The sequence below is a fragment of the Eumetopias jubatus genome, unplaced genomic scaffold, assembly GCF_037043125.1.
Source record: "Eumetopias jubatus isolate StellerSeaLion01/CBP00866 unplaced genomic scaffold, mEumJub1_p1.0 scaffold_4, whole genome shotgun sequence".
NCBI lineage: Eukaryota > Metazoa > Chordata > Mammalia > Carnivora > Otariidae > Eumetopias > Eumetopias jubatus.
Genome location: NW_028274810.1, coordinates 75,216,133 through 75,231,423, shown reverse-complemented (window position 1 = coordinate 75,231,423; position 15,291 = coordinate 75,216,133). Strand labels below are relative to the sequence as shown.

Sequence of the window (15,291 nt, the reverse complement as noted above, 5' to 3'; positions counted from 1 at the left end):
TTAGCAGGGTATAAAGTTTGATATGTATACACATATATGATCTACCTTATTCACTGAAGTCTTTTTTTTTGTTTTTTGGTACCAAATTATTTGAAGGAGTGGTACAAATGAAAGAAGTTAAGTAGATGTTTTGGTACAACTTATAGAAAAGAAAGTCTTTAGGGCGCCTGGGTGGCTCAGATGGTTAAGCGTCTGCCTTCAGCTCAGGTCATGATCCCAGGGTCCTGGGATCGAGTCCCACATCAGGCTCCCTGCTCCTTGGGAGCCTGCTTCTCCCTCTGCTTCTCTCTCTCTCTCTCTCTGTCTCTCATGAATAAATAAATAAAATCTTAAAAAAAAAAAAAAGAAAAGAAAGTCTTTAATACCTTTACTTTTTGTCCTCTTCGCCTGCCTTGAGAGCTGTGTTAAACTTATTAGTGTGTTTGTCTCTATCTCCCTGCACCTACCATAATTTGTTTTGTGAAGACAGATGCTTTGTAATTTGGTTCTGAAATGTTTTTAACTATTACATTTTCATTATGAATTGTGTCACCATTAAACATTTTAAAATAAAGTGGCTTCTTTGTCTTGTTTGATAAATCTTGGTCTGAATTCTATCTTGTCTAATACCAGAACTGCAATCTCTGCTATTATATTGTTTGACTTTCCTTGTATATCCTTGATCATCCTTTCATTTTTAGTCTTTCTCATTCACTTGATTTTAGGTATGTCTCCTGTATACAGTATAAAGCTGGGTTTGACTTTGAGCACCATTCTGAAAATTTTTTTCTTTCAATAGGTGAGTTAAAACCATTTACATTTATTAATGTAAATTACACATTTGGTCTCAACTCTCTCACGTTATGTTTTATTTACTGTGCTTTCCATATTTAGTTTATCTCTTTCTCTGTATGGTCTGTTCCTTGATCTTTTTGTTCCTTTGTTATTTAGGACATTTTGGAATTTTGTTTTAGTGGTTACCTTTATACTAACATATTTTCTAATGTCCTTAATTTACCTTTTCCTCATTTAGGCTTCTACTATTGGTTTATCAGTTTCAGGTGATATCCTTTGATCCCAACTAAGGATATTACAGGAGGAAGGGGGTTTGCTTCCTGGTTCCAATGTGTTTGCGTGGCAGGCACCTGCAGCACCCCCACCTTCTGCATTGTCCATATCCTGCGGTGCATGACAGCCAGCAGCATCAGTAGCCAGCGTTGCCGCCACCCTCCCCCATCTAGGTGGTTTTGTAGCACTCAAGAGAGACAGCTCTCCATGAACAGCTTTCCTTAGAGGTACCCTCGAAGGCAAATTTCTAGCAAGTTCCACTGCTGTGGCAGACCACAGTGACTTCTCTCATCCAGTGAGCCAAAGCTGTGCCCGCTCCAACAACATCTCTGCCCTGAGGATGGGGGCAGAGAGGAGGTCCTTCCTTGGGTTGTCCATCTCAGCTCCAGTCTAGTGGCTTCTCCTTATGTCTGCCCTTATATTCTTTAGAGTTCTCTTTCCTTTTGACTAGCCAATCCCTCAATCCCTCAATCTTGTGTTACAGTTAACAACTGTATTACACTTTCTGTGTTCAAATTACTGTGTGGGTTCTCTCTCTCACTGGATCCAGACTGATACCGTACTATTCTACTCTTGTCTCCACCTTTGTTTTTGTCTTAGCTTGATCATTCCTTGTTTGGGTGAAGGTCTTTCTGTAACTGTTTCCTCAGGTAGGGCCTGGGGTTATAGTATTTCCTGAGTTCTTGCATGCTGAACACTGTTTCAGTATAATCTCAATACCTGAGAAATAGCTTGTATAGATATAAAACCCTCTGTTCTTATTTTCTTTCTTTGTACTTTTTATAGAGACGTATGATCCAAACTTCACTTTCTTTCCCTTGTAAATATCTTGGCCTTTTTCCTGGAGGCTTAGAGAGATTTTTCTTTATTCTTAGAGGGTAAGAGTTTTACTAGAATACATCTTGGAGTAACCAAGATGAATCAATTTTTCCAGGAAAAAGGTAGGCCTTTTCAATATGTAGGTTCAGGTCTTCTTTAATTTTTGGAAAACTTTCTTACATTACAATTTTAAGTATTAATTGTTTCATTATTTTGTTCATCTTCTTCAGAGACTTCAATTATACATCCAATTATACAATCTTTATGGACTATGTTCTATATCTAACAGTTCCTTTCTGATACTTTTTAACCTTTCCTAATATTTATTTTTATTCTCTTGGATGTTTCTAGTTCTCTTCTCAATGTCCCTTATATTTTCAGTTAAACCTAGTATGCATTGGGCACCCTAGAATTGAGTCTACAACTGAGATTATTTTGTTTTTCTTCAATTTTTTTCTTGAGTTTGGACAATTCTATTTTCACATCTTCCTGTCTATTGTGCATTTCTAGTCTGACTTTTAAAATTTATGATTCATGGGATTTTTTTCATTATCTGTCAATACTTATTTAATTCAAGTTGGGTTGTTGTGCAATAGTTTTCTTCTGGTTAGTAACTGATTTTGGCAGAATTTTCAGTAGTTAAAATGGTTTTATTCTCATCTTTGGTTTTTCGTCATATAGAAGCTTTTTATACATACTGACTGCTGTTTTGTAATCATTTCAAATATATTTTCCTGGACCAGCAAAAACTGGAGGTTCTATTTTGGCAGGAATCTTGGGTTATGAAGTTTCTGTTGACCTAGTGAAAGACAGTTTCTTCAGTAGATGAGCCTGTTGGAATGGGATGGGAAGACTGGTGTGTCTTTTGACTGATTCTCTTCTGTTTCTGTATAATTCTGAATTACAACCCCCGACTTCCTTCTTTTCCTTCAACATATGTCCCCCAAAGGTAGTTATCTTCTCAAGAGTGCTATCTCTAGTCCCTCACACTTTCAATCCACTCTCTTCCTTTGGATTTCCCAGTAGCCAATGTTCTAATCAAGTAGGTCTTAGCTCTGTTCTTAGTATTTCCCACTCTAAACTGAACTATCTTTTCCTGGAGGTAATTTTGATTGTGTTAGGCTCCCACTGCCCTCCCCTTTCTAAATGCAATTTCTACCTACATAAAACTATTCATTCTGGTATGGGTCAGGTACTAGCTCTAATGATTTCAGATCTTTATATCTGAACACACAGACAACATGTAATTGAAATCTGTGGTATTCCTGACTCCTAGTTACATTTAAACATGAATTATGGGTGGCTTGGTTTGGTTTCCTTTTTGATCTGTACGTTTCTAGAGAATTTACTGGAAGACTGTGATTTAAATCATCACTATTATCCTTGGGAGCTTATATAGTTGACCCCTGAACGATGCAGGGGTTAGGGGTACCGACCCCCACTCACCCCATGCGCTCAAAAATCATGTGTAACTTTTGATTCCCCCAAAACTTAACTACTAATAGCCTACTGTTGACCTGAAGCCTTAATGATAATGTAAAGAGCTGATTAACACATATTTTGTATGTTGTATGTATTATATAGAGTATTCTTATAATAAAATAGGCTACAGAAAAGAAAATGTTATTAAGAAAATAAGGAAGGGAAAATACATTTATAGTAGTGTACTGTATTTATCGAAATAAATCTGTGTATAATGGAGCTGTGCAGTTCAAACCTGTGTTGTTCAAGGGTCAATTGTATTTTTTAATAGCCTATCAAGATGTTTCTAAATAGTGATTCATAAGCAGGTTGAGAATTATACAGTACTATGCAGCTATAAAAAGGAATAAGAAATATCTCCATACTACTAAGAAATCAACTTGAGGAAATTTCATTAAATGGAAAAAAGCAAGGTTAAGACAAATATGTATAGTATGCTGCATTTATGTAAGAAAGTGGGAAATACATATGTATGAATGTACACACACACACACACACACACACACACACACACACACAAATATATTTGTATTTTTAAAAAATGCAGTACAGGGGCGCCTGCGTGGCTCAGTCATTAACCATCTGCCTTCAGCTCAGGTCATGATCGGTCCTGGGATCGAGCCCCGCATTGGGCTCCCTGCTCCCAGGGAAGCCTGCTTCTTCCTCTCCCAGTCCCCCTGCTTGTGTTCCCTCTCTCGCTGTGTCTCTCTCTGTCAAATAAATAAATAAAATCTTTTAAAAAAAAAAAGAGAACCACTTTAAAAAAAATGAAGTACAAACTATAAAATTAAAAGAAAGTGGTGGCCTATGGTAGAAGAAAGGAATGAGGTGAAGGGGATTTCTCTGAATGTACTTTGTTTTATAGATTTGACTTTAAGAATGATATATGTCACATATATATTTATAAAGGAACATTTCTAAAAAGTAAACTCTAAAAATAAAAAAAAAATAGAGGGGTGCCTGGGTGGCTCAGGTGGTTCAGCATCTGACCCCTGATTTTGGCTCAGGTTGTGATCTCAGGGTCCTGGGATTGAGCCCCATGCCGGGCTCCGTGCTCAGGAGGGAGTCTGCTTGAGGATTCTCTCCCTCTCCCTCTGCCCCTCCCCCATTCATGTGCATGCACGTGCTCTCTAAAATAAATAAATCTTTTAAAGAAAAACAACAAATGAACCTATATTTATTCTTGGTGGCACTGCCACCCAGAGAGAAACCAATCCAAACAACCTTATAACATATTATTGACTATACTTCACTTGAGGGTAAGAAAAAAAGAAATGCAAGTAACTCAAACACTGTCAGTAATGATAATGGTAGTAAGTGTTACTGTTATTCTGAGCCTGCTGTATGTGCACTATATGATAAAACAAATGAGTTATTTTGTTAGTGATATGGAGAACTAGAGTTTTGTTGTGGTGCAAAGGAGATACAGATTTAAGACAGCAAAGATAAAGTAAATAAAAACACCATTTATCCTGAATTTTAGTAGGAAGTATCAATATGAACTAATGATTTCACCTTTAATAAAGATAAAAATCTATGCCAAAAAGACATAGAAAGAACAACCAACCCATTAGCACTGAGTACTCTAGTGTTCAGATTACAATCTCTAAATATAATTTCCCACTAAAAGGAACCCAGGCACCTAAAAGACATAGCTGATTCCATACTTGGGGCAGACAGTATATAAGATGAGCCTGGAACATTTTGAAATTTCAAAAATTCCAAGAGAGCTATCAAGCAATAAAGTCAGGAGACCATTTGATGAGGCTCCTACATAGCCAATGATGGGACAAATCAAGAATCAATAAGGACAATTAGTGCAATGAATGAAACATGTCAAATATGTATGAATTCTTGGGTTTATGATACTAAACAACAGTAACAAAAAAACTGTCCTTAAATATTTTTGGAGGATGGTAGTAAACCAATTCATCATTTTGAAAATTGGTAAGTAAAGAAAAGAATCAAGCATTTAAGCTTTCTTCCATGAATGATATCCTTACAATAGCCAAATAATTGATGGAAGTTTAATAGAAATATTCCATTTAATTTATGTGGATGGAATTATAAGATTAAAATTTCCCATTTTGCAAACATAATGAATTGATTGATCTAAATCAGGGGTCAGCAAATTATAGCCAGCAGACTGGTCATCTGTTTTTGTAAATACAAGATTTTATTGGAACACAGCCTTGCTCATTTGTTTATGTGTTGTCTCTGGCTGCTTTTGTATTACAATGACAAAGTTGACTAGTTGCAACAGAGAATGTATGGCCAATAAGCCTGAAAGTTTTGCTGTCTAACCCTTTAAAAAAATGTCAACCCTTGATCTAGACCACAAGCAGTGATGGCTGCTACATTATAAAATGAGAGACAACGAGATGATATATGCTTCCTAATAGAAGTAAACACCATCACCTATGAAATATTCTTATGAAAAAATTGAACCTGCACCTGATCAAGCCTCTAGACCTAGCTGCCAATTTCTAGGAAAGAGAGAACAGAGAAACATGTCAAATGAAACCACAAAGATACAATTGGCAAAAATCTAATTGTGGGAGATATTAAAGACAAATTATTTAGGTTTTTCAACAAATAAATTGTGAGAAAAAAATAAGAGAGAAGGAGAACCCATAGATTAAGAGACTTAAAGGATGTATCAACCAACTGCAATATGTGGGTCTTATTTGAATCCTGATTCAAAGAAACTAAGAGAGAGAGAGAAAGAGACAGACAGACAGACAACAGGGAAAATTTAAACACTGAGTAAATATTTGTTGATATCAATGAATTATCATTAGCTTATTTACATATGATAATGCTATTATGATTATGTTTTTAAAAATATTATCTATGAGACACAGATACTATTTAATGATAGAATGATAATGATGTTTGGGCAATTGGGCAGGAGAGGGCAGGGAATATGTACAGGTACAAATAAAACAAGAATGACTAATTACCAACAGGTAATTACCAAGGATAAAGAATACATGGACATTCACTGTGCTATTCCTTCTACTTTTGTATATGTTTGGAATTTTACAATACAAGTTAATTTTTTAAATGGGGGATAATATTCAGTAACCACCTTTGGATCTCTTCCAAGTGGTACCTGTCCTCTAAAGCTCAATTAATTTAGTACAGTCTTCTGAGGGGCCATAGCTCATAACCCATCTCTCTCTCTTCTCTGTTGAGACTCACTGCAATAGTGATTGATAGTAACTGATGAGATGGGCTAAATCACTGAGGTATCCCGAGGCGAAAAAAAAGGTAAGTCTGATCTTGAGAAGAAAGATATAGTGGGGTTATTAGTTTAAATAAAAAATGCAAATTAATTCAAATTGAGAAACTTACAAGGACCAAGTGAGAATTTAGGGGAAAGGAAAGAAGGAACCCCTATAATAGTCATCCTTTTACTGGGAAATCTTCTCTCACCTTTTGTTATCATTGTAGGATTTGGCAAAAGTTCTGTGGTTTTTTGAGGCAGGTTAAATGGTAAGATCTTCCATTTTCTCTCTCAGGGTAAATGAGAACTGACAAAGAAGGATGAAAGGTATGGGTTCTAGTTAGAAAAAGGAGAGCTTAAGAGAAGCTTGGATATTATAAGTTAATGTAGAGATGGATCTGTCCAGATTTTACAGTTCATTTCATTTTTGGCCATATGAAAAAGAAGGAATAGGCAGGGGACCTAGGCTTTCCCATAATACGATGTACAATTTTGGAAAGATAACTAATTGGCTAAGGAGAGCTTGGGTCTAGTTACTCACCCAGAGGGGGCTGCAGCATACCCCCATTCTTCTCACAGTTCCCAATAGGCTGGATTTCAGCTGAGTCAACCAGCCGCCAGAAGTCATTCTTGTTGTCACTGCCATCAAGGCGAAGGCGGAGGCGGGCACCTGTCAGTCCAACTACTGTGGCAATACATGTGGATGTGGTGTTCCTGGGGTCCTGTGCTTCCAATTTCATGCTGATCTTGAACTCGTTGCTTGGAGGTGTGTAGGACTGAGAAAAACAAGCCATGGGGATTAGGAAGACTAAGCGTAAATGGCATTTTCAGTAAGGATGTTAAGAGATGGAACCTGACAATTTATGCTTTGGACTGAAATGGGTTATAGCTGGGCCTGAGACAACTGCCTTGAACTCTTCCCTAATTCTTAGGAAGGGTTTCATGTAAAAGAAACACTGGAAGGTGAGATAAAGGGGAAAAAAAATTACTGTCCAGAGAAGCATCAAATATTGGCTCACACCAGTAAGAAAAGCATAGCAGTGTCTCAAATGGTCCTGATTTAAATGCTTTCTCATCCTATCTTCTCCAACATCCTAAATCTCCAGGTATTCCTAACATTATCTTCTCAGAAATCATCCTATTAAACTTACATATCATTAGTGTCTCTTCATGGAGCATTTCAGTGTATTGGTTTGTATATTCACCATACACACTATCGGGGGTTAATATTCTTCTTATCCTGACATTAACTTATAAATCAATTCATATTTAAAAACAATTTTAAGTTAAATTGACATACCATAAACTATACACTTTGTTAAATCTTGACATATGTATACACCCATGATACCACATACATCACATACACCCTTAAAAGCCATCTGCACAATCAAGATAACGAACACGGACACACAATCAAGATAACAAACATGGACACACTCCCAAGTTTTCTCATGTCCTTTTATAATCCCTCTGTCTAGCCCTACCGAGACCCCTGTCCCCAGGTAAACACTGATCACTTTCTATCACTGTAGATTGATTGGCTTGCATTTTCTAGTCTTAAGTGGAATCATAGAGAATATACTCTCTTTGTGTCTAGCTTCTTTCACTCAGCATAATTATTCTGATAGTCATCCATACTGTTCAATATATCAATAATTCATTTCTTTTTTTAAAAGATTTTTTTAAGAGCAGTTTTAGGTTAAGAAAACTGACAGGAAGGTGAAGAGATTTCTCATATACAAACTGCCCCAACACATGCATAGTTTCCCCTTTTATCAACAACCCCCACCACAGCAGTACATTTGTTACAACTGATGAACCTATAGTGACATATGATAATTACCCAAAGTCTACACTTCACGTTAGGGTTCTCTCTTGGTGTCGTACATTCTGTGGGTTTGGTCAAATGTATAATGACAGGTATTCGTGATTACAGGATCATACAAATAGTTTAACTGCCTTAAAAATCCCCTGTGCTCTGCCTATTCATCCCTCACCCACTCAACCACTGGGAACCACTGATCTTTTTTGGGGTCTCCATAGTTTTGCTTTTTCCAGAATGTCATATAGGTGGAATCATACAGTATATGCAGCCTTTTCAGACTGGCTTCTCTCCCTTAGTAATATGCAGTTAAGTTTCCTCCATGTCTGTTCATGGCTTGATAGCTCATTTCTTTTTAGGGCTGAATTATATCCCATTTATTGGCTATACCAGTTTTTTCAGTCACCTACTGAAGACAGGTTGGTTGCTTCCAAGTTTTGGCAGTTACGAATAAAAGTGCAATAAACATCTATGCACAAGTTTTTGTGCAGATGTTAAGTTTTAAAATCCTTTGGGTAAATACCAAGGAATACGATTGCTAGATTGTATAGAAAGAGTATGTTCAGTTTTGTAAGAAATCACCAAACCACCTTACAAAATGGCTGTACAATTTTGCACTCCCAAAAGCAATGAATGAGAGTTCCTTTTGTTCCACATCCTTGTCAGCTTTTGGTGGTGTTACTGTTCTGGATTTTGGCCATTCTAATAGGTGTGTTGTGGTATCTCACTACTGTTAATTTGCATTTCTCTGATGATATATGATGTGGAACATCTTTTCACATGCTTTTTTGTCATCTGCATGTCTTTGGTGAGGTGTCTATTAAGATGTTTGGCCCGGTTTTTAATCAAGTTGTTTTCTTTCTTATTTTTGAGACTTTAAGTGTTCTTTGTATATTTTGGATAACATTCCTTTATCAGATATGCCTTTTGCAAATATTTTCTCCCAGTCTGTGGCTTGTCTTATTCTTCTCACAGTGTCATTCACAGAGCAGAAGGTTTTAATTTTGATGAAGTCCAGCTTATCGATGATTTCTTTCATGGATCATGCCTGTGGTTGTATCTAAACAGTCATCACCACACCCAAAGTCATCTTGTTTTTCTCCTGTTATCTTCTAGGAGTTTATAGTTTTGAGCTAATACATTTAGTCTCTGGTCTGCTTTGAGTTAATTTTTGTGAAGGGTGTAAGATTTCTGTCTAGATTCCTTTTTTTTTTTTTTTTTGCATCTGGCTGTCCAGTTGTTGAAGCACTATTCATTGAAAAAACTATCTCAGCTCCATTGTATTGCTTTTGCTCCTTTGTCAAAGATCAGTTGCTTTTACTTATGTGGGACTATTTCTTGGCTCTCTATTCTGTTCCATTGATCCATCTGGCTCTTCTTTTGCAAATACCACACTGTCTTGACTCCTGTTTCTTTAGAGCGAGCCTTTAAGTTGGGTCATGTCAGTCTTCCAACTTTGTTCTTCAATATTATGTTGGCTACTCTAGATCTTTTGTCTCACCATATAAACTTTAGAATCAAATTTCTACAAAAGAACTTGCTGTAATTTTGATTAGGTTTGCATTTAATCTATAGATCACATTGAGAAGAACTGACATCTTGACAATATTGAGTCCTCCTATCCTTTTTTTTTTAAAGATTTTATTTATTTATTTGAGAGAGAGAGCATGTGCAAGTGGAGGATGGGCAGAAGGAGAGAGAGAGAGAATCCCAAGCAGACTCCACACTGAGCCACTGAGCCTAATGTGGGGCTCAATCACACAACCCTGAGATCATGATCTGAGCCGAAATCAAGAGTCAGATGCTTAAACGACTGAGCCACCCAGGTACCCCGAGTCTTCCTATTCTTGAACGTCACTCTCCATTTTATTTAGTTCTTTGATTTCATTCGCCAGAGTTTTGTAGTTTTCCTCATATAAATCTTACATATATTCTATTAGATACATATCTAAGTATTTCATTTTTGGAGGTGCTAAATGGAATTGTGTTTTTAATTGCAAATTCCACTTGTTCATTACAGTATAAAGGAAAGTGATTGACTTTTATATATTAACCTGTATCTTGCAAACTTGTATAACTGCTTACTAGTTCTAGGAGGGTTTGTTTTTTTGGGGGGGGTTCAATTCAGGTTTTCTACAGAGACAATTATGTCATCTGCAAACAAAGTTTTATTTTTTTTCCTTCCTAGTCTGTATATCTTTTATTTTTGTCTTATTACAGTATCTAAAACTTCCACTATGATATTGAAAAGGAGTGGTGAGAGGAGATGTCCTTGCCTTGTTCCTGATCTTAGTGGGAAAGTTTCTAGTTTCTCACCATTAAGTATGATGTTGGCTATAGAATTTTTGTAGATATTATCACTCTGCATAACTATTCTGATATTAATCTATATTGCTGAATGCATTAATAATTCATTTCTTTTTATTGGTGAGTTCATGTTGATAAACATTTGGTGTGTTTCCAGTTTTTGATTATTACAAATAAATCTATGAACACCCATGTATGAATCTTGGTATGGAAAAAATTATATATATTGCTGCTATTGTAAATGAGAGTTTCTCTTCCATTATGTCTCCTATTGAGTTATTTTTAACTATAGTACTGAGGTATAAAATTTTTTTTCAAGTTAAAGATATATTATTTAATTCCTAGTTTAGTGATTTTTTTTTTTTGGCTCAGTAGTTTGCTGAAGTTTTTCACCAAACTATATTTTAAAGTAGTTGAATCATTTTATGTTTTCACCAGTATTTTATGAAAGTTCCATTTACTCCACAAACTTGCCACTATTAGGAATAGTCAGTCCTTTTTATCAGAGACATTTAAATAAATGTACAGAGATATCTCATTATGGTTTTACTTTGTACTTCCCTAATGAAAAAATGTTAGCCATCAATTCATGTATATTTTCTTTGGTGGTTGCTCTAAATTTTTCAATCTGAATCCCTTTCCTCCTTTCCTTTTCTTTTGGCCTGGTCACATTGGTAGTACAATGTTGAATAGTAGTGGCAAGAGCAAACATCCTTGTCTTGTTCCTGACGTTGAGGGAAAAGCATTTAAACTTTTACCATTAAGTATGATAGATTTAAGTTTTACAAAGATGCCCTTTAGGGTTTAGATTTAGGAAATGCCCTTCTGTATCTTGTTTATTTTGAGAGTTTTTATTAGTAATGGACACTGGATTTTGTCAATGCTTTTTTGCATCTACTGAGTTGATCACACTTTTTCTTCATTAGTATGTTCATATGGTGAAACACTAATTGACTTTTGAATGTTTAATCAACCTAGCGTTCTTGGAATTAAGCTCCACCTGGTCATGATGAATTATTATTACATATTGTTAAAATCAGTTTCCTAGAATTTTCTTTAGAATTTTTACATGTATTTTCATGTGAGATGTTGCTTTGTAGTTCCTTTCTTTCAGTATCTTTACCTGATTTTGGTATCAGTAATACTTGCCTCACAGAATGAGCTGGAATGTATTCCCTTTTCTTAAACTTTCTGGAAGAGTCTGTGTAGAATTTGCATTACTTTTTCCTTAAATGTTTGCAACAATTCACCAGTGAAGTCATCTAGGCCTGAAATTTTCTTTGTGGGAAATTTCTTAACTACGAATTCAACTTTTGTAACAGAAATAGTGTTATTCAGTGAACTTTGGTAATTTGTGTTATTCATGAAAATTATCCATTTCAACTAACTTGTTAAATTTAAAGGCATAAATTTGTTCATAATATTCCTTCAGTATCCTTTTAATATTTGTACAATCAATAGTGAGGTTACCCCTTCCAATTCTGACATTAGTAATCTCTGTTTTCTCTCTTTTATTATTGATTAATCTGGCTAGAGGTTTATCATTTCTATTGATATTTGCAAAGAATCAGCTTTTGGCTTCAATGATTTTCTCTATTATTTTTCTGTTTCTTCTATTATTGGTTTATGCGCTGACCTTTATTATTTCCTTTCCTCTGTGTACTTTGGGGTTAACTTGCTCTTTTTCTCCCCCTCATTATCTAAAATGGAAGTTGAGGTGACTAAATGAAACTCTTCTTCTTTTTAGTATCAGTGTTTAGTGCTCTAAGTTCCTTGTAAAGACGGCTTTGGCAGCAATCCACAATTCTGAAATTTTCATTTCCATTTAGTTGAAAATATTTTCTAATGTCCCTTTTTATTTCTCCATACCCAATGGGTATTTAGAAATATGTTACTTTGTTTCCAAATATTTGGAGGTATTATTTTCCACATAACTTTTTGCTATTTTTAATTCAATGTAACCTGAGAACAAACTTTATATTACTTATGTCCTTTTAAGTTTATCAAAACTTACTTTATGGTCCAGAATATGGTTGAAGGTGGTAAATATTCTGTGTGCACTTGAAAAGAATGTACATTCTGCTGTTGCTGGGGGTGTTCTATACCTGTCAGTTAGGTCCAGCTGTTTGACAGTGTTGCTAATGGCTACTATTCATTTGCTGATTTCCTACTATGTGTTCTTTAATCATAGAGGGGAGTATTAGAACTCCATCTATAAATAAATTTATATTTATTCATTTCTCCTTACTTTTCTATCATTTTTTGCTTCATGTAAAAATGTCTGACCCTTTTTCATGATGAAATTACCTTTTTTATCTCTGGTAGTATTCTCTACTCTGAAATATACTTTGATATTAACATAGTCATTTTAGTTTTATTGTGGCTAATGTCAGCAAGGTATATCATTTTCTATCCTTTTACTTTTAACTTGTTTGTGTCTTTATATTTAAAGTATAATTTATTACAAGCAGTATAAAATTGGATCTTGTTTTTTTATTCAATGTGACAATCTCAACCTTTTAACTAGGGCATTTAGACCATTTATAATTAATTTGATTACTGATATGGTTGGATTTAAGTCTACCATCTGCTATTTATTTTCTATTATTTTAGTGGTTGCTCTGCTGTTCATAGTAAACATGTTTAACTTATCAGTCTATCTTCAAGTAATATTATCCTACTTCATTATAAGAATATACTATTCTTATAAGAATATATTATTCTTATACATTACACCTCATGTATAAGAATCTTACAAGAATATATTTAAGATTTCTCCTCTCCTGGGCATTTATGTTATACATTTTACTTATACATCTCTTATCACCTCTACAATACGATTATTGTTGTTTACATTATTATCTTTTGAAGAGATTTAAATAATAAGGAAAAACATCTTATGTATTTGCCCTTATAATTACAATTACCAGGGACTTTCATTCCTTTTTATATATCCATAATTCCACCTGGTATTGTTTTTGGAAGATCTTTTTAGTGGGTATAGAATTCTAGGTTGACAGTTTTTGCTTTTGTTACTTTCAACATGTTGCTCAACTTTCTTGTTTGCATTGTTTCTGACAAGTAAATATAAGGTAACTAAATATATGAAAATATAATGTTAACTAAGCTAGTTAACCTTTATGTAAAGTGTCTTTTTTCTCTGGCTGCTTTTAAGATGTTCTCTATTGATAACTTTGAGCCTTTATGATATGCGTTAATGTAGTTTTCTTCTTGTCTCTTATCTGGGGCGGGGCGGATTCACAGAGCTTCTTCAATCTGTGGATTTACAGTTTTCCTCAATTTTGGAAATTTTTTAGCCATTATATCTTCAAATATTTTTTCCGTCCCTCATCTCTTCTCCTTTGGGCACTCTGATTACATGGTCTGTGAAGTTATCCCATGGAAACTGAAGTTATCCTTTGACTTACTGATGTTCTTTTTCATCTTTTTAAAGATTCTTTTCTCTCTTCTGTTTCATTTTGGATAGTTTCTACTGCTATGTCTTCAGGTTTACTGATCTCTTCTGCCATTAATCCCATCCAGTGTATTTTTCATTTTGCACATAGTAGTTCAGTATGAGTCTTTTCATTATCTTTCATGTCTCTGCTTAACTTTCAAACACATGGAATACAATTAAAATACATGTTTTAATGTTTTTGTCTGTTATTCTAAGATCTATATAAGTTCTGAGTCTGTTTCAATTGGTTGATTATTCCGCTCATGACTGATGATGTTTTCCTGCCTCTTTACATGCTTGGTAATCTTTGATAGACGTTTGTCTTTTACCTGTTGGTTGCTGGTTATTTTTGCATTCCTTCTTGTGCTGTGTTCTTAGATGCCCTTAAGTTACCTGAAAACAGTTTGATCATTTTGAGTCTTGCTTTTATGATTTGTTAGGCAGGTCCAGAGCCTCATTCTAAGGCTAATTATTTCCCACTGCTGAGTAGGATCTTCCCAAGTTTTCCACTGTATGCCACATGAATGATGAGATTTTCCAGTCTAGCTGGTGGAATCAGGCATTATTCTCAGCCCTGTGGGAGTGTGAGGCTCTGATCCTTCCAATCCTGTCAGATGGCTTTTCTCTGGGCTTTGGTAGTTTCCTCAACTGCATACATGAAACATCACTTTGCTGAAGACTTGAAGAGGGCTTTCTGCAGATCTCTGTGGTTTCTTTCTTCCTCTCTTTCCTTCCTCCCTCCCTCCCTCCCTTCCTTTCTTCTCTTTTCTCTTAGGCACTCTGTCCTCTAAATTCTAGCCACCTTGGTTTCCCCTCTCAGCTCCATCTCTTCAAATTAGGGAGCCGCTGGCTCACCCTGGGCTCCTCTTCTATGGGCCATGGTCTCAAAACTCTCTTAAGGCAGTAAGCTGGAAATCATAAGGGGCTCAACTTATTGTTTTTCATCTCTCAGAGATCACTGTGCTTGGCTGCCTGATCTTCAGTAACTTGAAAACTACTGTTTAATATACTGTCTTTTATTATTATTATTTTGGGTGGGAGTATGAATTCAGTCCCTCTTATTTCAAATAAGAAGTCCTGGAGTGTATTTTTATTTAGAACACAGACAAATTTTAAAGTGAAATG

General features: G+C 35.3%; 1 protein-coding gene across 9 annotated transcripts in view; it reads right to left on the bottom strand.

Annotated features, from left to right (window-relative positions):
• SCMH1 (Scm polycomb group protein homolog 1) overlaps positions 1-15,291 on the bottom strand; it is a 183,551-nt gene that overhangs the window by 94,234 nt on the left and 74,026 nt on the right. For 7 of the 9 annotated variants that reach the window (XM_028123371.2, XM_028123373.2, XM_028123364.2 and 4 more), the window contains one exon: positions 7,119-7,353. In XM_028123371.2, the coding sequence (XP_027979172.1) occupies positions 7,119-7,353 (235 nt within the window). Of the gene's footprint in view, positions 1-6,786; positions 6,867-7,114; positions 7,354-15,291 lie in introns of those variants that run through there. The other 2 variants (XM_088022476.1, XM_028123375.2) reach the window with 2 other exon arrangements.